The sequence below is a fragment of the Platichthys flesus genome, chromosome 16 (genome assembly GCF_949316205.1).
Source record: "Platichthys flesus chromosome 16, fPlaFle2.1, whole genome shotgun sequence".
Taxonomy (NCBI): Eukaryota; Metazoa; Chordata; class Actinopteri; order Pleuronectiformes; family Pleuronectidae; genus Platichthys; species Platichthys flesus.
Window position 1 is genome coordinate 10,917,929 of NC_084960.1, and position 23,088 is coordinate 10,941,016.

Below are 23,088 nucleotides of genomic sequence, written 5' to 3' on the forward strand. Positions count from 1 at the left end.
ATAGAAAGTGCTCCACCTGCATTTAAGTTGAGGGTGTGACAGTATTTTGGGCTTTCCTTCAAAATGTTGGGGAAATTATGAAAATTATGCTGACAGGATGAAGCCTGTAAAAATGGTATGAGCATGTTTCTACCATAAATATATAACAAAGGAAAAGGACGGACAAACTGTCACTAGACCAAACAAAAAACTACACTGCTGTGATAATTTCTTTCCCATTCCCACAGAAAAGCAAACAAGCTAGAAATAACTACAGCAAATGGCCACTTCATTGAAACCATCCTGAGCTACAGTATATCTAGAGCTCATTATGAGGGAGAGCTGGGAGACGACTCGCTACGTCCAGCAAACCCTCCCCTTGTTTGAATGGCACATTGGTGCTAACATTGCAAAATTTCTTAAATTGCCTGATGGAAGCTGGACAGACTATTTCCCAACACTGCTGTGGTGACACGCACTGCCAGAAATATGGATAATTGTCAGTTGCACAATAAGTGAATATTCAAGTGTTCAGCCCAGTTATTTTGCTGATCTTGCCCTGGATTAGTTTGTATATCAGTAGTAACTGGCAGCTATATCTGAATGTGTTCGTTAAATTTACTTTAATCATTTATTCCATTGTTCTCTTATAGATTTCTTCAATTATGTTTTTTAAGTGTATTAACGATAACGTTTTCCGAGAATTTTTAATGTTTCCCAGTCTGTTGACTAAATTTCCCTTGGGATCAGTAAAGTATCTATCTATCTATCTATCTATCTATCTATCTATCTATCTATCTATCTATCTATCTATCTATCTATCTATCTATCTATCTATCTATCTATCTATCTATCTATCTATCTATCTATCTATCTATCTATCTATCTATCTATCTATCTATCTATCTATCTATCTATCTATCTATCTATCTATCTATCTATCTATCTATCTATCTATCTATCTATCTATCTATCTATCTTCAAGTCTTTCTTTATAAAACCTAAGTAATAAACCTAAGTTTTGGGATCTGATCAATGTGGTTTCCATGTCGACGGTGTCTGTGTGCTAAGTGTTGGTTTGTGAGGCATGTGTGCAGCCCAGTGCTGAGTTGGGCAGAGCTGTAAAGAAGGGCCCTACACAGGCCTCCCAATTCTGCTTTTGTTCTCAGTGGTGGAAGTAACAATGGACTGCACCACGTCAAACAGGGCCACTTCACTCAACACAAGGGGCCCACAAACACTGGGAATACCAAGCAGCTGGCCACTGAAACAATGAAGCAGGCTCCTCCGTAGGCACAGGTCCAAACAAACATGCTAAATATCAATATATACGAATATTTAAATATAAAAATACAGCTCAGACATGCAGACTATGTGACTAACTTGATATTATCTTGTTTTATATAGGTTTTATACATGGAAATGGATGGATGTGAAGGAATGAGTGTGAAGATGAAGCATAAGGGGGTGTGTGGGGGTTTAGTAGATGAACAGATGTCGAGGTGATGACCAAGGATTTTTTGTTAGCAACTGCTGGTCCTCAGTGACCCCATGATCCTGAGAGCCGATGAGGGAAAGTGGGGGATTAGGGGCCTCAAGTCAGTCTGCTTCGCCAGCAGACATCCAGAGAAGTAGCTGACCCCCCCAAAAACACTGAACACTTAACAAAGACCAAACAAGGCCCAACAAGTGTTTAAGGCGCATCTGCCCGTCTGTCTGAGAAGACGTCTTGAGCTTTGTTCTGTCTAACAAACTCCACTTACAACTATGAAGTACAGAGGCTCTTACCTTCAGCACAGCGGCACTCAAATCCATTGGGTCGGTCGTAGCATTTTGCTCCATTCTGGCAGGGTGTGCTGGCGCACTCATCTATGTCGATCTGACACATGGTGCCGGTAAACCCTGGGACATGCAAACACATAGGTGAAGGGTCAGTAAGAAAGTCCAGAAGAAGAGGCCACACTCAGGTCAGAGGACAGTTCTATCTCGTCTTAGAAGGGCCGAGGTCTTTGACAAGGTTAGTGACGTCTGGCTAAGGTTGGGATTGAGCGTCTCGACTGGTTAAGGACATGTCATCTGTGCACTTGGACCAGCGCTGGGATGACCACAAAAAATGTAATAGAAAAACTGTGACCCTGATGATGTGCACATAATGTAGATTTGACAATAAATGAATAGAGTGTCTGGACAGCCAAATGCCACTTATTCGGCTTCAGCACCGATCAGGTTATGGCACATTTCAGAGTGTCTGCACAATTCCTGCCCTACACTGGAGTGGCCTGACACTGTGTGATATAAAATTACATGGAATGTGTGGGAAACATTATTAGTTATTGTTATTATTATGTCAAATCTACTAGCTTGAAAAGCTTGAGAAACTAAACAGGCTTGAAATCAGTGGGCACGGTGCCCAGACATGGGTGAATTGGTGCATTGGTAGCACACCGCTCAGTTGATTAACAGTGTCAGGATGGTCTGTGTGTTGGTGCTTGGGGTGCTAAGGAGGGGGTTGGAGGAGACAGTGGGATTGTTTTCTCTTTTGGAGAACACCCCCTCCTTCCTGCATCAGCTCCACTGGCTCAATAGCTAGATGGGGGGTGGAGGGGGCACGTCTGTCCCAGATGTAAATTGCGGACCTGGAAAAGAATCTCATTAGCAGGACTGCTGTTCCCCCCCCACCACCAGGGTAGGATGAGGGAGACTGCTGTCCCTTCCACATTCCACAGAAGAGGGGAGCGGGGGTCACAATAGTGTCTTTGTTCATGCAAGAGTATAGGCAGCCTTTTGGGTCTGGCTTTTTTTATAACAGTGGTGGCTCTAAACACCAGAAGGCAAAAGCAGCAAGGGTGACCCTCCCTCCTCTGGTTCTGGGGACATTTAAACTTCGCCTTTGTGCTCTTACAACTATCGCCGACACAGAAACAGAGTGGTTAACAGGGAAAGAAATAAACACAATGGAATAGAAAAACGAGTCAGAAAAGGGCTCACCTGGCTGGCAGGTGCAGGTGAAGCCGTTGACCATGTCCCGACATATGCCATCATTCACACACGGGTTGCTCTCACAGTCATCCACGTCAATCTCGCAGTAAGTCCCCATGTAGCCTGGAAGAGAAAAGTTCCAACCGAATCTGAACACGAGACAGTTATGTACAGCACATCGTGTTGGCCTGCATGGTGTGTTTGCGATTGTGTATACACTTTGCGACGTGGAAAAGATCCCTAGAGCATCCCTACTGTTCCCACTCATATGACCTAAAGTCCCCTACTGTCCATAGGCCATAACCCCTTTCTGGGTCAGTGTCCCATACACCAGATGCATGTTATACATTCTTTGTCAGCAAACTATGGAGGGCTCCTTCATTGAGGTTAAGCAGAGTGTGGATCAGAGTGCTGCCCCTGGGGAGAGGCTAGCGTGGAATCAGAAATAATCAGCCGCTCCACATGAGCTTTGCCAGGCTGGCTGATGAAGAGGAGGGTGAAGAGGAAGGGCCTGTCTCTGGAAATGAAGGGGGAGGGGGAGAGGCTCTGGGAAAAGGCCTCTTTCCCTCTCTGTGTGTATGAGGGGTGCAAAGTGGAGCACAGAGGGGCCCTATTGTTCCCCTCCATTCCCACCACTCTACCACTCATTAGTATTCACAGCACACTCCTCCCCCTAACTGCTCGCCCTCTCTCACATCCAGTCCTATAGACACAACTCCCAGCTCTAATTTGTATAGTTCCCAAAACCCCAGGATGCATGTAGGACTGTGCGTGAGAGTTTTACTGTGTTTTTGTTACTGAGTGTCCAAACCATCACTTAGTCCAAGCTAAGACCCTGTCTGGCTGTACAGTGCATTGAGTGTAGAGAAGTGCCCCCATACCCCAAATGTTAATGAGAATGTATTACATAACAGTCTACACTGGCAGTCAGTATGGCAGCCCTGCAGATAATGCTTCTTTAGAAGGTCAGGTTTAAATAATCAATGGTTCCATTGGTCTCGGGCTGTCCCGTGTGAATGACACCAGGGGGAATTGAGGCTCTCCAAATTATTGTGTTGGCGCTGCGGAGATTGGATGGGTCTGTTTACCTGGCATACAGATGCAGGTGAACTCTCCGATCCGGTCCAGGCAGGTGGCGTCGTTCTGACAGGGCATGGACAGGCATTCGTTGATGTCGATCTCACAACGGGGACCAGCGTATCCCCTACCGCACTGACACTGGAAGGAGCCCTCAGTGTTCACACATTTACCAAAGTGCTCACACGGGTTAGCACCTGTGGGCAGAAGGCTGAGGATTAGTACATGACCAACACTAATTAAACTGCTCTATTTTGTCTCATAAATAGTATCCCTTTATTCAATATACTGAATGTTTTTACTCAAAGTTTGGTTAAATGCAGAAGCTTCAGGAGTAACTAATTTGTACCACAGGAGACAATAAAGAAGCCTTCACCTTAACACTCAAACAAAAGCTGAAGCAAGAGTAAATGAATTCGCCACTGACAAATGACTCACCAATTGAACACTCATCCATGTCCTGGTTGCAGGCACCACCTACAAAACCAGCAGGACAGGTACAAATGGCACGGCCGTTGAGCGGGTTTGTGTCACATACTGCCCCCTCATTGCAGGGGTTGCTCACACATGCATCATCAAGATGGCACAGCAAACCTGAGGTGGAAGCACAGGGACAAAATCCATGTCAGTTACCCATCAACTTAGCTGCCAGGAATGTAAGGGACATTTTTACCATCCCACTTACCCGTCTTTCCAACTGGGCACTCGCAGAAGAAGGAAGCTACACGGTCGTGGCAGGTGGCACCGTTGAAGCAGACGGCTATGGCACAGTCATCAATGTTCTCGCTGCAGTCGTCTCCGGTCCAACCATTGACGCAGACACAGGTATGGCCACCGATGGTGTTGAAGCATGTGCCCCCGTTATGACAGGCATTTGGTTGCATGAGACACTCGTTGACGTCCTCAGCACAGTATTGCCCTAGAGTTGTAATATGACAAATAATGTCACACAGACTTGCCACCGTACATACATATTCAAGTTCATTTGATAAAAAGATCTGTACCTGTCCATTCTGGTAGGCACTGGCAATTGTAGGTATTGACTCCATCCACACATATCCCTCCATTCATACACTTGTGTTGTGGACAGTCGTCCACATTATTCTCACAGTTGTGTCCCTCAAACCCTGAGACGGATGAAGAGAGAGAGAGGGAGAAGAGTTACGACGGACACAGTCACAACGATTTTTCAGTTTATTAAACATCGTTGGCCCCTGCTCCAGAGTCCAAACATTTATACTGATAGCCTTGAGTCATTTCTCCCACAGTATATGAAGTGAGGGGCAACGTGGGCAGTAAAAGGTTCAGGGGTGTCTGATTGTTTACATCTTCACATGACGGTTCCCATACGATGCCAGTAGCAGCCGTGACTCCTGACTGCCTCAGAGGTCTACACTCCCTGCAGTGTTTGCTTGTTTTATAATCTCTCACAGTTTCAATGACTTCCTCTCTGGCAAGAGACATTTCCTGCCAGCTCCCCAGTGGGAAACCAGGAGGCCCATAAAGTAAATTCCTTCTGTTTTGAACAGAGTAATGTAGAGTAGGAGTGCAGGCTAGCTGCCTCTTCAACTCTCCCACCATCCCATCTCCCATCAGCGGCTATTAATAGCAGACAGGAAGCTGACCTGGGACAGAAAGCGTAAAGCACTGACAGCTACGTCATCAGGCTGAGAAAACCTGTATGCATTTAGCCCCACGCTGAGGGCCTGGGAAAAGAGTGGGTCTGCTGACTGACTTTGAGTTAGTGTGTATGGGCACGTTTTATTATGCTGCAGAGAGCTGTCTTACCTGGTAGGCAAGCACACTCATAAGAATGGTCACTGGTCTGTCGACAGGTGCCTCCATTAAGGCATTGAGACGGGGCACAGGGCAGGGTGGACACCTCACACGTGCGCCCGCTGTATCCAGGTTGGCACTGACAGCGGAAGGACCCTTGGGTATTAATGCAGAGACCCCTGTTGAGGCACACGCCAGGCTTGCGGCACTCATCAATGTCGTTGCGGCAGTTCTTTCCCTGGAAGCCAGGTGGGCAGGAACAGTTGTACTGGTTATTCCAGTTGGCACAACGGGCGCCGTTGGCACAGGGGCTAGTGGCACAGGCATCAATGTTCCCGCAGTCTTGGCCTGGAGAGTAAACAGTGAATTGTGTTCAGTCAATTAAGGTACTTTTAATTTCTATTAACAGATATGATCTTCATAATGAAAGCAAATTCTGTACCTCTGAACCCTCTCTGGCACACACAGGAGTATTGTGGGAGACCATTTACCACCTGGCTCTTGCAAGCGGCTCCATTCAGACATTGTGATCGGTGGCAGGGATCCAGGTGCTGACAGACAGGACCAATGAAGCCGGGACGACATCTGAACAAACACATTTACACACATGAAAACAAGGAAACTGGTCAAAAGCTGACACACTAAGCAATGAAAGAAAGCTGTGACACTCTAACTGTAGTGGAGCCATCATCGTCTAGGTTTAACAATCAAGGCCCAATGAAACCCTGGCAAGGCCTGTGACCTGACTCATGCCTTGGCATGAACAGTGCTTCTGGGCCCTGGGATGCATTTGTATTTAAACAACAACAAGTAATAACCATGCAATGAATGGTTCATGAAATGAGATGCTCATCCAGTACACTCAAAAACAAACTTCAAAATACGAGGATGGAGGGAAGCCATCTTCCTGTGTCTTAAGAGGCAAACACTTTCCAGCTGGAAAGCTTCAGTTTTCTCCATGGCGGCAAACATTCCTGCACTATTACAGTTTTTTCCGCACCTCAGCTTTTGTTTCTGTTCTTGTAAGAACACACCCAGAAACAGCAGTCTGGAAACTTAGCAATTGCCAACAAATGTGGACATGAGAAAAATGGGGACTCCACACAGTACATGCATAAAGCGAATAGGAGAACTAGATAGAGTTTTTGAATGAACCAACACATACTCATCCCAATAACTGTATTTTTATAGAAAATCTGACTATCTGTATTATCGTGTCTTCACACATGGTGGTTTCCACATTATGCTACTGTTTTAGTCTTATTATGTATTTAAGCTATACAGGTGTGAAACAACTGGATTAGTATGTGACAATGATTATGAATTAGCCTCTTGAGTGCTTTCAAAACCCAGGTGACTTTAACTCAATACTGTTCCTGAACACATTCTGTGTAGACACAGGGGGAGCTCTGGAGCTGCTGCTGCTGCTCTGCTAACTTGCAGCTTCTGCTCCATGGGCTGTAAAGACATTGTGCAGGATGGACCTAAACATGCTCCTCTAAGAGAGGATAAACATGTAAAGAGAGATAAACATATAAACAGGGCTTCCTATATCTCTCGTCAGGGGCCTTAGGGGAGTTTAGGTAAGGTTTGGACTTACTCAGGAGGTCACTATGAGCTGGTAACTCTACACCAACAGTGGAGCCCCTGGCTGCGGACAAACCCCTTCTTCAAACAGGCTGTTTGATGCTGATGACAGAGCAGTGACGGCTGCATTTTGGCCCACCCTTGGGCTCTGTCCTCTCATTCTTTGGAGAGGAACCCCGTGGGCGGGATCAACAATGGGTTTTCATCTTTTCTCCTGAACAGGAGCATTAACACTACTCTGGTATCAGTTCATCTTTTACTTTTTTGATTTTTCCTCCCTTTGAAAAAATGCTAAAACAAAGCTAAAATAGTTTTCTGGCACTTGCCCCAGGCGGAGGCTGAAACGGCTTCAGGTCGGCTAAAGAGGATGAACAGATCCAGATCTGGCTTTTCACTGAAATAGCCTGTTTTCTTTCTGAATAGAATGCTCTGCCTCAGGAAAAATGGAGACTGCTCAGTTTTGTTTGGCTTTTTTTTCCAGCTTTACAAAGTCAATAATGAAATAGAGGAGCCACAAGACTAAGCATGAAGGAGCCAGACACACAGGCATATCCACAAGAATGTGCATACACACAGAAACTGTGCAAAAAAGTCAAATGTCTCCAAAGTAGTAATTTGTTGGTATATAATAATTAATTAAATATAACAGCTATAAATGTCAAGGGAAAGATGAATTTCCCATGACCATGGCTGAAGTAGAAGGACCGCACTTAACTGTTGAAACTTGGTTTGGACGCTAAAGTTAAGCAACACTAGAGCTAAGTTGTTTGGGGGAGAGTTTGCACAGTTACTACAGCTACTCCTCCGTCTTCTCAAGCCCCCCCTGAACGCCAGCTTGCCTTTCCCCCTAACAACCCCCTCCTCTCACGCGCTGAGAGGTCATATGTCAGAGGTCCCCCGTCTGATTGTGATGATAATGTCACGGCTGCAGGGAGAGTGGGGTGGGGCTGCTGTGCTGGAGGGAATCTCTTTAGAAGGTGGAATTGGTGGAGAGGGGGACGAAGAGGAAGAGAGAGCGGTCTAGTCCAGCAAGAATGTCATGTCATATTTTCTGTAATCCCTCGTCCCCTGCTCTAAAAACACTGCATGCGCTCCTAATGCACGATCCCTGTTACCCTGGCAACCTCGCAGACGAACAAGCAGGCCGGACACCCGACCAATCACCCCGTCCTCTCACCCCCCACCCGTGGTCCCCATGGCTATTTGTCATGGCTTGGCTGGGTTTATTTAGCGGCAAATTAAGTATGTCTGGAATCTAGGGTATCACTAAAAAAGAAACACAAATGTGGCACAAAGAAGGCTTTGAAAAGAAGTTGCTTTTATAGAAAATACAATCAACTGACAGTCAAGGTCTTCTGGAGCCGATCTGCACTGTGGACATTTGCGGACGGAGGCCATAGAGCTACAGGTTTTCTAAACAGTCTATATTTTTCATCATGCAGGCTGTCCACATGTGACTCTATGTGGACAGAGAATAACTTACCACTCATTCCAATAAGTACTGTGTGTCCAAGTGCATGTTGATGTGGCACTACAGAAACTAAAATACTAGCTCAGCTATGAGAATGAATAGTGTTGGTAAATATTTGTGTGCATTAGATGATGTGTGTGCATGTGTGTGGGTGGCTAAGAACGACAATAGTAGTTATGTCTGATAAATTATTTGTCCACCCTTACAAATTCACAGTGAACTGAGAAACCAAAACACACATTCTTTTGTCTAGACCTGACTAACTGCCAGCATGCTACTCCCATAACACACAAATCACAGTGCTATCAGTGCAGAGACTGTGAGAGACGCGAAACTTGGTCCTGGTGCACATGAGAGCCTCCTTATCAGGCTCTTTACAACCTTGTGGATTCCGCACCCTCTGGGAACAGCAGGGCCGGACCTCTGCCTTCACCGTGGCCCAGCCTTAGTTGTGGCTGTTGTACAAAGCAGGTGCAGGCTGCTGTTGTGCAACGGGCCCCTGAGTCATATTTAGTGAGTGTTGACTTCTGACCTTAGAGGAAGAGAGTGCAGCAGATGAGGGGGAGGTCTTTGGGTGCAGCGGAGGGAATGGCGAGAGTGGGTAATCTCTCCGCGTCAACGCATATGAGGGGTTTGGCCAGCTGCTGCCATGCATCTGTCCACATCTGTCAGTGCACCTCTGGGTGTCTGGCTTTTACGTCTCGTGCCAGACTTTTAAGCCAAAGCAACTGTGCGGTGTTGCCCATGGGACTAGTCCAGCAACCAACACACCCACGCTCTCACACAAGGAACATTTCACACCACTCGAAAGATGTGGTCATCCGCCCACAAACACATGCATTAACAGTTCCTCTTAACACACTTTTGAAGATTGTTACGCAAAGGCACCACTGTAACAAAGCAAACACATGCAACAATCACTGCACACCCAGACACAAAGAAAAGAGACTTACAAACCATCCTCAGCGTCTGAGGAAGGGTAGGACTGTGAACCCATAAAAGAAGAGATCCATTGAGGAAATTATAAAATACTGTCAAACATTTGATGAAGAGCAAACGATATTATAAAACATTATCGACATGTGACATTTCTCAGTTCTGCATCAAGTTGGAGGATCCCCCTGCCCATTTGATTTATGTATAAGTGAGGTCTGTCACCTGTACGTGTGTAACACAATGCCAGTTTTCCTGCTTTCTGGGTCATTGAAGCAGGGTAACCTGAGCTCATCCTCTCCTATACAATAGCCGCTACTCTGCCAGAGGTCAGAGGGCGACTCACCTGCGAACAAAGAGTCTGTAATCTCGGACATGGTTCATACACACTGTCATGGTCCACAAAGCGACAAGTATAGAGGAGTCTTCCTATCTCACAGGGCATTTCCTAAGACAAACAGAGGGGAGGAGCTACAACACAACTCCCATCGTTTTAATTTCCACTTCTGTTTTGCATGAGAACTTCTGGGAAATTCTGTCAGGCCCGATGCTGCTGGAAGAGAAAAATATTGGGATCTTGGAAATCCTTTCAAAAGCGTCTCTTTCTCTGAAAACTACCCTCTTGTCCCTACCAACCCCCTGTCCTACCACGGGCGACCAAGAATCAGCTCTGCTGCTTTATTTGAGTCCTCACTGACACCGCACTGCCAACAGAAGCCCATCCGACCCCCCCCCCCCCCCCTTCCAACAGCCTCCTCTGCTCTCCTCAGCCTGGCTCTCCCTTTCTCAGCAAAGAGCCAGATTGGGGGTTGGGGAGTGTTTTGTGGCCCAAATAAAAGAGCTAAAGTAGTCAGAACTCCTTTGTATAAAAGTGTTTGGGGGGAGGTTGGGGGGGGGGGGGCAGTGACCCAAACAGCTAGTCTTTCAGGCCCGAGCTTACACGGACCAACAGGCCTGGGCTGTAGCCTGGCAACAGTAACCCATGGTGAGAGAGAGAACCAGAGTGAGAAAGACGGGCTGATGAGGGACAGGGTTTCGTGAGGACAGTTGGAGGACATCGGAGGACTGATCCCCTACATACGCAGGTAGCACTGAGCACTGTCCCGGGCCAATTCAGTCTGGTAATTGAGTACAATCACGTCCTAAAGGGATGTGTGTTTCTCAGTGCAAAGTTTGTTTCAACAATTGTGCTAAGACACACAATGGAGGTATTGAAATCTCCAGAGGGAGGTTTCCAGAGCACCCCCTGAGCATGAATATTAAACATGTGAATACAAGGACATTTAACTTTCTCCGGATGAAAAGCAGTAATGAATCTGGCCAAATGGAAAGGGAGGCTGTCCGTGCATCCTTCTCACCTCTGATAGCCCCTCAATGCTCAGATCTACATGTATAAGGATATAAACGAAGAATGGAAATGTGGAGCATTTCCTTGGCAGTGGGAACTGCAGAGCTCTGCTGCAGGAAGAGAATGAAACTTGTTGCTAAGTGCTCGGTTATACTGCTCTAAAAAGGCTGAACAACAGCATGTCATTTTTACGTCTGTAGTTTATATACTATCCGGACAAATTCGTCTCTGGTGTCTAACACATTTTTGGAAGAATCCTCCCTGACATTTTTCATATGCATTTGCCCATGACCACATTGCATGAGTCCCAGAGTCGGGGTCTTTCAAAGCTTTCATTCTCCTCTGAACTCCACCACAGAAACCACACCCAACCACCTAAACTAAACCAGATTTCTGTGCAACTTTGAAATTGAAATTTAAAAAGACCCTATCGAGCATGAAAGACTAACTACAATTTCCAGTCCAACGTTTTCTCTTAAGTTTCTTTAACAAAAAACAAAAACACAATGTGACAGAAATATCTCAGGGCCTCTAATGACTTGCTATTCGTGTCACGGCAAACATTTGCTGCACAATGAGTGTGGATTAAATAGAACTTCAACAATATCTGATAAACCACACTCCACTTTAATCATGTTGACAGAATACGTCTACAGCCTGACTGAGACCAGGAGACTCTCACATGCTAAAAGAATAAGATTTGTTTATGGGCCACTGGCAAAGGTTCTTAGTGATAAGTTAAGTTGAACGCCAAGAAAAGAGCCAGAGAATGTCCATTATCTCAACTGCTGTCACTCAAGGAAGTACTAGAGATGTTTTACAAGGGTGTGGGCCAGTGTACCAATGAAACATTTCATAAATCTAAAACTAGCATTGTTGCTATAGTTATTTGATCTGCTTGAGGAAATCAGGTCAGCTGACCTGATTTCAATTTTCAATGAATTAAATTTTTTAAATTGATTTAATGAATTGAATGTCTTTTAGAGTTCTTTTAAATTAATACTATCTTTTAATATATGTAATTTCTTTATTTTTTATAATGAAGCCCTGGCAAAGCAACTAATCTATAAACAAAGTTATTAATTGAGGCAAAGTAGTATAATGAAAGTTTTTCATTAAGACATGTTAACACTGGCAAAATACTGCCTGGTTAAAATCAAGACGTCTGTGGAAAGTGTGCTTAGTGGAAAAGTGGATGCCTTTTCCTGAATCATTTAATGACGGACCCATCCCTTCCTCTTCTAAAATGAGGGAGCGCCTCTGGAAATTCTGCTGACAGACCTCAGTTATTCCAATCAGGTCTGCCTGAATGTCTCCTCAGAGGTCACAGTCTCCCGGATAAGAAGGAACAGCCAGGGGATGAGACTTCATAGACAGAGCTTATCCCTACATAAGTATGTGGTTCAGACATACATTGACTCCAGAAAGAATAATAACGCACAAATTCCAACGGAAGGTTCCTGTGCCAACTCACAATAATAGCAAAACTGACATTTACTATCACACAGGATGAGTTTCCTGATGTGACATGTGAGTTAGCACACACTTTCATTTAAATTTCCACATACTTTGATCTGTGACTTCCAAGTAATAAAGGCTGAGGCAATTTCAGCACCACGTAGCCCTGTGGTGAGAGGTGGGATAATATCAAATTAAGCAGTAGAAGAGAAAAGTTGAGAAGCAAGGAGACCCGGGGTGCACACACTAAGCTGCATAAGCTTTGATAAGACAGGATGTGCGTAGCAGGGAGGTCAGAAGGCACCACTTCCTGTGATGGAGCCTGGGAACCACAGCTCCATGTCTCCAGTCATGACCCAGAGAGAAGAAGCCACAACAAAAACCAAAGCATCCTCCCTATGATGGTGTAACCTCTTGGCCGGATAGCACTCATCTCCACATGGACATGACCACTGTCCCCTGTCATATACGTCTATGTAACTACCGGGTCTGCAAAGAATCACTTTGCCTGGATAATGGCACGGCAATGGCTCCATCTGTCTGTCAGGGCAGCGTGAGTGATATAGGCTACGTATAGCCTCGCAAAAATGCAGAGTAACTAATTGCAAATCAAACAAGTCATTCTAAACATCCCATTTTCAGTGAGACTAGGCTGACAGTATTGTTAGAGGCATTCCTGAAGGGGCTACCGGGGTGAATGGATGAGAGGTATGGACAATAACCTGAAAGCACCAGTGGGGCAGGAGGAATCTTAGTAAGCATTCCTTTCTAATCCACCATAAAGATGCCAAAGAAAACACCAGCCCTGAGGTTCTCTCCGCTAAGCTAACAATCTAATGTGTTTCTCTGTGCCTTGGCATGTGTGTAGATTCCCACTTCTTAGTGAGCTGTGTTTTTTAGAAATGCATTTTTCCTCTGATTTTGATAAAAGAGTCCAATCGCCGTTAGGTTGTGCTGCATTTCACGAAATTGTAATCTCTCCTGGGAAAGTGTTATTCTGAGAGTATGTTTTTTTTCATGAAGTGGGTAGACAAAAACATTTTACTGGAAAAACAGCGCTGGACAATGTCTGGACAGGCTGCTCCCAATCAGAGTCACAGATGTCCTCCTTAATCATGTTCTAAGAGGCTAGGAGTCAGGGTCATGACAAAACACTCACTATTTATATGGGGACTCTGCTACTGAGGGCCAAGGGCAGAGCATCTATAAAGAGGACCACTGTATCCATCCGAGGGCCTCGCACAGCAGAGAAGCCTCCTGTTTATTTCCCCATTCACTTTTAGGGGATCTGAGAGGAAAGGGTTACCCATAATCTGCCACTGTGATTTTTTTTTTTTTTTGGGGGGGGGGGGGGGGGGAGAGGATGAGCCGCCATAGCTGGGACAACACGCAGAGAGAGAGAGAGAGTATACGTGTTCGCTGCTGCACTGTGAGAGAAGCAACATGTGCAAGAGGGGCTGAGAGCTACCAGCTTCATTCCACCACGAGCTTGTCTCTCACAGTATGGGGGCAGCTGACTGCTCAATGGCAGCACCTGGCCCTATGCTTCCCCTTTGTCCAGATCTGACTTCACTGGATTACCATCACAACATCCACCAGCTGTCCTCTACGCAGCCTCACCCCCCCCACCCACCCCCCTGCTTCCTACCCAGCCTCCCTCCACCCGGTCCCTACCCCCAGGCGGATCCCTCCAGCTGGATCCTCTCTGAATGACACCCTCTCAATCTGCCTAATTATCTCTCCTCTGGCCGCGCCGCCGTGGCCCTCTCTGCACCGCACGTTCTGCTCACAGGGCAGCGCTGAGGGGCCAAAGACACTTCAACAGGACTTCCTGACGATTAATCCTTCACTGCCAAGTTCAAAACTCTGGGTCACACTAAGCTCACAGAGAATATACTTAAAAAATATTAATGGTGCATCAAGTACTCGAGTGTCGTTCAATGCAAAGAAATCTCACTTTACAAAGACAGGTTGTACTTTGGAACTGGAAAAACCAGAGAAGCTGGGATTTGCAGAGCTGGTGCATCTGAGCAACCTTATCTCCAGAGCAGAAGTGCAGAACATCTCACTTACATGTTGTACTTATCTGAAGGCATCAAGCACAGCCTGGTTTGGTAAAAGCAACCATCCCACTAGTGCACACAAACGTGTTCACAGACTCATACACTGAGAGTTTCGGAGCACAACACTTTAAACGGTTTCAAATTGGAACCTGCATGTGGAGATGATTTTTGTGCAAAGTTGCTTTTTTTAATTTGAAAACTTTAGTAAATGGGATTGCAACCACTTATTCGTGGTCTTTTGCAATCACAAGTGAAGGAATTAATCGCTGACTTGCAGTTGCAGGAAGCAACTACAGCCAGTTAGTGCCTGCACTGTGAGCAGAGTCATGGAGCCTGGTTGGGGCGATCAACCCTTTCAGACTAGAAGCATTAACTAAGCTTTACCGGGTCACTGAAACAGATGACATGGGCATCAGAAAGTTTGTTCAGTTGAACAGTTTCCAGAGGATTACTATTGTAATCCCCTATTAGCAACTCTGGACTGTAACTTTTACCGAGTCACTTGAGGAGGGGGTGAGGAGGAGGCCGACACAGAAACTGTCGAGACAGAAAACCATGAGAACACTGGGATCTCTTTCATGTTACAGCCATAGTGTTGTGTTATAGCTGTGTTTGCCAACAAGACAGAGGATACATCGGTATCTGGGACAGTAACAATAGCAGCTTACCTCCCAACCTCATGCTATTACTATCACTTGTGAAGTCATAATGTAATAACACAGTGGCTGAGAAAGAAGCAGGAGCAGATGACCAATCACTGCACAGAACAATGTGTGCTTCTGTGCAACTGTGGTGATTTCTAGCAATGTTTTTTTTCTTTCAGTGGTTCTCCAAATTCCTGTTAAAGGCCTAAACGTGTGTCTGTATATGCATTAGTTTCTGTTTTTCTATTCTGCACTGGCCTTGTTTCGCTGGGGCCTTTATTCACTCCCTGCGCGGCTCTGTCCTGATGGTGCAGGGTTACAGCCAGGTATCTGGTGAAAGAAAGGATCTTTTCTGCTGTTTTGAATCTCCTGTTTCAGTGGGCTCCCAGTGGAAGGGGTGGGGTGGCTCCACCACTCACCTCAGTGTCGGACTGGTCTGACCACTCTAATGTGGCCATGCTCTGCTCCACTGCTCGGCCCTGGTATGGGACTCTTTCTTCAGTGTGTGCCATGACATTTGTCCCCTTCCATTAGAAAACCTCTCGCTTTGCACTTAAAGCGGTTCTTTTTCTTGGCACTGGACCAGTATAGTGACTACCAACTCCTATGTACCACACAACACGTGTACACAGCACAAAAGATGAATGAATCAAAGCATCTGCCAAAAATGATTCCCTGTGGCGACATTAAATCAGCAAATAATGGAGAAACTAAACAAAACATTAGATTACAATGTGGGTGTCGCTAACAGGAGAAAATGTATATATATCTAAACAGCCTCAGACAAACTGTGTCAGACATTCTCCATAAAATTACACATTTACTCGCTCATCTTGGCTAATGATTGAAAAAAAATGAGGCTGGTGGTTACTTGTTTCAGATTCTAGTTACACATTGGCTAGTGCATATATAAATTCTCATGTCTTATTATTTGCTTGTGAAAAGCGCATTCATGGTACTGGCCCAACTTTGACCCCTACTGTAGGGTAAATTGCTGGCCCAGTCCAATAAAATAATAAATCTGCCATTTTTGGAGGGAAGCAGCTGGCAACCACTGAGTCTTTTTTTGTTCAGCAGATGACTGTATCGCCTCATCTGAAACACTGGGGGCTGTTTCCTCAGCTAAAAGGTTCTTTAAAAAAGGGCAAATGACCCCCAGGCAAGACACTGTAGGCTATTTAACTGGAGTATTGTACTAGGTTCCCACACGACCCCCCCCCCCCCCCCCCCCCCTTCAAATTTGGAAAACAAAAGCTGCATCACTGCCAAAAGATGCAAGAGCTCAAAAATGCCCAAAGCAGGCGGGAAACGAAAGAAAGAACAGAAAACAATTAAGATAAATTGTTGAATTAAAAAACCCTTCGAAATGAACTCATGATGCTTGTAGAAGGAAAAGTCTGCAGCAAAGATAAACATCACGCTTTACTCATGTGCAGCATAATGACGGGATTTATGTCTGACAAAGCTCAGTAGCAGGTGCCGGAGATGAGTGTGGCAGCCAAACACGTCGAGGCGTGCTGATGCTCATCTGTGTGCGGCCTAATCAATTTGTGCCCGTCTTTCACCACTCTTATGGGAATGTTGTAAATTAACATCCAGTAGGATATGACACTGCTTGTGAAACTGGGAATGAAACTTTACAAGGAAACCTTCCACAGCCAAGTTAGAAATAACAGCAAGTGAAACACACATTTACACACAAGGCCTCTGCTTATGTCAAAAGGCTTTCATTAACTGAGAAAATGAAGTATTGAGGAAGGAGAAACATTGGCCCACAAGTGTTATCCTGGCACAACTTTACGTGATGTTTCACTTACATGCATCGAGCAGGTGAATCTATGCATGTCCCTCCGTTTTCACAAGGTCTGTGTTGATCCACGCAATGGAACCCTGTGGAAATTGGGAAAAAACTGTTAGAGAGGCAAACGATGGACAAAAGACTGGATGGAATCAACTTTAACCCCAAGAGAAACACCATTTTTCTGAGAGTAAATTACAGCAAAACTAGGGGAAAAAGGCCCATTATCAGGGTCAGTGTCTGTGAAGGAAATCTTTGTTTTCAGTAAAAGATGGTGAAAAGGCTCCTTTATAGTCCCTGATACATTTTAAAGCACAGACATCAGGCCTCGGCCACTTGTCACATCTTGCAGACACACCCGCATGTTTGTTGTTTACTTCGTCAAAAGCAGATAAACTTTTGCGTCCCCCTGGTGGAGATACATGCTGACATGATGCTGACATTTAATCCCTGCTTGGAAAACCTTTGGTCTTGGAAACCTTAATTTATCTGACAGTCAATGCTCAGCCGCTTCGTGGGAACAGATATTCAGTTGCTTAGAAAGGCCTTTGTTCCCACAGAGCTCGGGGACTCCGGCTCATCGCCCGCTGCTTTAGGTTAAACAAATGTTCGCCTTCCTTCCCTCCTCCTGAACGGGCCCTACAGTAAATGCAGTTTTGGAAACTTGTGATGTTAAACATCGTCATCGCTCAAGTCCACGCGTCTCATCCAAACGTTAACAGGGCTGCTGATGTTAGAGGAACCTCGTTCGGGTTTCGTTCACTCGCTGGAGCAGCACAGAACAGAGTCATCCCACTTTTTCCCACAGAGGAAAAACAATCAATGCGCTTAGATGATAGATCATTTGTTTTTAAATAAAATACCCGTGGACTACAAGATGCTGTACAGTATTCAAATGTATCCACAAATAACGGTGTGCGCCTCTGTGCGTAATATTTTGACACGTGATGTGCGTAAAAACGTCCTATCGGTTATCTGTTGCTCTTTAATTATACTTTGGAAAACCTTGCTGTTTTTTGATCAATTAACTCAAACTGCTGCATAAAACAGAAGATTAAAAGTAAATGTAAAATCAAATTTGGCACGAAGATGACAGTGGTAGCCAGTCAAGTGATGTTGTGCCTATTTGGACCGGGACACTGGACATTGGATGGGGTGTCCAGTTTACACCCTACAAGTTGGGATAGACTTTAATAAAAAAACAACAAACTTACCATCACAAATATGCAGGAAAAATAAAAATGACAGAATAATCCATGGAATATTCCCTTCCATTTCGGTGGAAAAGTTTCCAGCGTTTCGAGTTGGTTCTTTCAGTAGAAATACATCCTTTGTTAAGTTCACAGAAAAACAACGGCTCCAAAGTCGATGGGGGGTTTCTCATAAAGTCAGCCGGTAAGAGTCGCGTTAGTTCCCAATCTTGTGTTATCCTCCGCAGCTCCTCCACGGCTGCTGTGAGTCTTGGTTCGCCTCCTGAAACTTCTGCTAAACTTTTCCTGCCCGATGTGTCCCAGCGTCTCCTGTCCCCGCCCATCTGTTTCTCTCTGTTTCTCTCTCTCACTCTCTCTCTCTCTCTCTTTCTCTTTCTCCTCCACACTGGATCGTCAGAGCGCCATCACCCCCCCCCCACCCCCCTCACACACACACACACACACACACACACACACACAGACACACACACACACACAACCCCACACATACTGAAAAGTTTGATGTATCCCACTCCCTGAATATTAAAAAAAGTTGGGACAGGAACATGCAGAGACCACAGTTCCACACATCATCAAGCTGCCCTGGGACAAATCTATCAACACTAATGGGCCCTTTCCTGCTTTATAATAAACGCAGATTGACTAACGTAGCAGATTTGACCCTTGCTTCAAAATCTGCACAATTCATGTCTGTGGGTTAAAAATAACAGTCTTTGGAAAAGTAATGTTTAAGCTGCTGGACACAAAGTATTGACAAGGATCTTATAGGAGAGCCAGAAATCTGAAGCAAAAAACTGTACCAAAAACCAGAAAAACTGTGGGACCAACTTCTATAAAAGTACTTCATCTGGTAAAATTAGGTTTATCTTTATAAAACTAACCCATTTTTATTGATAACTTTTACAAAAATGTGATTTCTCAGTAGGTTGTTCAAGTTGTAAACAGATTTTCTTTATTCAGTGTGATCAGGTACCTTGTGAAAAATGCTTCTGCAAATCCTGAACCAGAGAAAATCTGAAATCAACACTATGAATTTATAAATAAAACTAAACAGGTTTGTCAAAATGTAGGGTGGTGGTCTTGCAGATGCTTTTAACGAACATTACTTATTAAAAAAGCCTTTGTTTGAAATCCATAAACCAGACAACAAAGCCTCACATCATGCTCGTAAAAGAAGAAGTGTCTGTTTCCATGTGGCCCACTGCAGTTTTTCGGACCCTGTGCGAGCTCACTTGTTTGTTTGTGTGTTAACAGTTGATGAATTGCAGATAAGCGAGTGAATTGTGTTTACATGGCAGCACAGAGGCAGACAACATTCCTATTATCCCCGCGGCCCATGTACCGAGTCTCAGCCCTGCTCTCAGGGCCTGCACCTCCTCAGCCTATGGCTGTGGACTCATTTTCTGCAGCCGGTGTATAGTGCCTCAGTTGTTCTGCAGAACACAGAGCGGAGCCGGTTGCTTACAGAGACAATGGCCTTGATTTGAATCATAAAAGGAGTCCGGCATTATGACACAGTTTCTCTCTGCAGGGGAGGGTTGCACACTAATATTCAAGCACACTGCTGCCACCCCACCGTCTCCCCGTCACACTATCCCTGCTCCTGGCCTTGAATAAATTACAGACATGCAGGGCCATGAATGTCGCAGGCTGGTTTGGAGTGAAGTTCGTTAGTGCGCGTGACGTCATCTATAGGGGTCAGTGAAAAGAGCTCCTTAGGCCTCACAGACACCTGCTTTCCTTGGCACCAACCGTGTGATGAAAGTTGGGGCAGTGCAACGTTTTCAATGGCTTGATTGAGTTTTTTTGTGCTCAATGACATGATTACACCGCCTCTGTAGTCTCTCTGTACATTTGGATATTACCGCAACTCCTCTTTGAAATCTCACTCGGGCACGTATCCGAGACAATATATATAGGCTACGTGTGTGTGTCTCACTGTGTGTCTGGCTGTGTGTGAAAGCTCGAGGCAAGCAGGATGTTGTGATGGAGTCAATCTAACTCACAAATAGGTGTAATAAGCGATTTTTTTTGTGTTTTCATCTGGCTGTGAATCATGTCTTTCACCCCGTGGGGATGTGGGAGTGGCAGTATCTTGACTGACTTCCAGCTGGAGGACGATCCCAGGGAGAGATTTCTCAGCGTGCTCAGGGGCAGACAGGTTGTATTTACAGTATGCTCCTATCTCGGCACTCAGAGTCCACAAATGCCTCGCGTAGCTCATCCCTTCTGAAAAACGTAGAGGCCTCGGTTGTTACATTGGAAACAGCTGCTGGCATCATTGTGCCTAACAAGCTTTTAACATCAGAATATCACAAGGCTGTTGTCAATGAACACAAGAATGTATTGAATATACAAAGGTCATTATTGATGCTTACTAATGCAGGAACAGACAGTGAAATAAAACAGCTTTTAAAATGGGTTTTGATGGAACCTCAACCAGTTTTCTTTAATTGTCTTGACTCAGGTATTCCAGTAAAGCTGTATTTTCCTGTTAATGATTACTCAACCTCACCGTGTCCTCAGACTTTGGTAGCCTGCTGCCGATTGGCCCGCGAGGCTTCCAAGTGTCCTCGCTCCCAAATTAAGCCTGAAACATGCTTCTGCGTTTTCACGGGCCCGTAAGCGCAAGAGCCCTTCCGGGTCCCTTACGTGCTTATGTATCCCTCCTTACGTGCTGACGGGTGTCGACCCCCTTTTCTAAAATTTACGGCAAAGCTCCGCAAGCTCACTCAGCCCGCAAGGCTGTGATTGGTCTGCTCTACATCCCTTCTGGAGCTGCATTTCCGGTTTCATGCCCCATAATACCGGCAGAAATCACGGAAGATTTAGAAGAACGAATATGGACCAAATAGAAGAGCACTTGGCAGAAGATATCCGATGGTATGATCACTTGTAAAACCTGTCACTGACTGGCGGATTTGTCCGCCAGAAAAAGGCTACGAGGAGCCGCAGTGGCTATGTAAATAAACAATCGACGAAGAAGAAAGAAGGCGTCTCTAAGGTCGTCTTCGACAAAAAGCATTACTCCGCCTAGTGTTCTGGCGCGGAATTGCTTTGTAAGACGCGCAACGGTTGGGGAAGCATGAATGAAAACGAGTCTTGCGCCACAGCGGCGTGAAAAGACGCAGACGCAGTCGCAGAAGCATGTTTCAGGCTTTAGAATGCTTTGTTTGAGAGGATTAACATCTATGCTGCTTGACTCGAGAAAATAGTGGCCCAATAAGAAAATTGCAGTTCACCTTCTTTCTCATCAGTGGAAGTGGCTGCTTCGGCACGTCCCTCTGGAAATACAACCTCTCCTCGATTGTTTAACAAATGAAAGAACTAAGTCTCGTCTGAACGACGGCGGCTTCTGGTTTCTTAAAGGGACGTCTTTTGTTCTAGTCTTTAATATGTAATGGCTTGTTAGCCTAGTTAACTTTTATGTCCCTCGTCCACTTTCACACACACACACACACACACACACACACATACACACACACACACACACTCACACACACACACGTACACACACACACAGACACACACACACTCACTCACACACACACACACATCTGACAAAACAACAAAATAAGGGGTGTGTTTGTCTTGGAGAGAAAGTGTGAGAGTAGAAGCACTGGCGACAAAATTCTCGCACAGGACTCAGGGGGAATCTCCAAACACACAAACAGAGATGTGACAGGGTCAGGATTTATAACTCCGCTCTCTGTTGGACAGAGAGTGGAGCTCCTCTTTGAACAGTTGTTAGCTCATAGTCATTGACAAGACTATGAAGAAATGGCAGGCTCGTACGTTCAACCAGGACGTCCCCGTGTACACATTTAATGCCCCTGTACGAGTGCCTTTGATACAAATTACCCAGGGATTCCTCCCATTGAGCATTTGATACCTTGGGATAACGCGCTCTATTGTGACACATTCCTGACAGAGCAGCTTTTATCCAGAAGTGCATGTGAATGGTACTGTACGACTGCATTGTCAGGAGGGAAAACGAACCAACTCTGGGACCACCCATGGATGAGAGGTAAAATGGTGTGCTCATGTCATCCCTACCCTTACTTACAGGCTTACTTTGCACTCACACAGCGGGGGAGTGTGTCCGTACACTGCAGGGGTCACTCAGGTCAATAAAACATCACGTTTCTTTGACAATTTAGTTTGGAATGGCGTGCTCCTGAGGGATAAAGCTTGTGTTTGCCTTTCAGGATTTTCCCTTTGCCTACTGTCTCTGATTATAACAGCAGCGCAGTGTTAAGAGTAGTCTACATACACAGTTATGGTCAGCTCCCTCCTTTCATGCTCGGTGGCCTTTCAGAGCTAGCACGCTCCATGTGATACGGGTGCTAACAGGCAGTGTGAGTGGACCCAGTGGACGTGATGACTTTACCACCCAGGCCAGACTGATTTATGTGGGAAAAGCCCAGAGAGCACCCACAGAGAGTGTGGAGAGGATTAGAAGCCCCTCTTCAAAAATGGTCACGGCCAATCAGCAGCTGGGACCCCCTACGGACAGACAAGCGGGCCAATTGCAGCGCAGCGTTGAAGCTGACGATCCTACTGCTTCAGAATTGTATGATGTCTTGTATTTTAGGATCATTCAGGGTTCGCGGGTAACACCTCAGCTTTAAGTGAAGTGGGCTTCTTAGATTTGAAGAGACGATACAGGCACACTCCTGATGTCTGTGACAGAGGCACAAGCACCAACCCCATGCACACATTCACACACACACACACACACACACACACACACACACACACACA

The 23,088-nt window shown here is 45.5% G+C and overlaps 1 protein-coding gene across 1 annotated transcript in view; it reads right to left on the reverse strand.

Moving 5' to 3' along the window:
• The window catches only part of notch3 (notch receptor 3), a 29,960-nt gene extending 11,381 nt beyond the window's left edge, over positions 1-18,579 (reverse strand). Inside the window, exons 1-10 of the mRNA XM_062408777.1 lie at positions 18,328-18,579; positions 17,133-17,205; positions 6,254-6,396; positions 5,824-6,159; positions 5,040-5,162; positions 4,721-4,954; positions 4,474-4,629; positions 4,047-4,232; positions 2,968-3,081; positions 1,768-1,881 (exon numbers count right to left, since the gene is read on the reverse strand). Of these exons, the coding sequence (XP_062264761.1) occupies positions 1,768-1,881; positions 2,968-3,081; positions 4,047-4,232; positions 4,474-4,629; positions 4,721-4,954; positions 5,040-5,162; positions 5,824-6,159; positions 6,254-6,396; positions 17,133-17,205; positions 18,328-18,388 (1,540 nt within the window). The 5' untranslated portion in view covers positions 18,389-18,579. The remainder of the gene's footprint in view (positions 1-1,767; positions 1,882-2,967; positions 3,082-4,046; positions 4,233-4,473; positions 4,630-4,720; positions 4,955-5,039; positions 5,163-5,823; positions 6,160-6,253; positions 6,397-17,132; positions 17,206-18,327) is intronic.
• Positions 18,580-23,088: the final 4,509 nt, after the last annotated feature.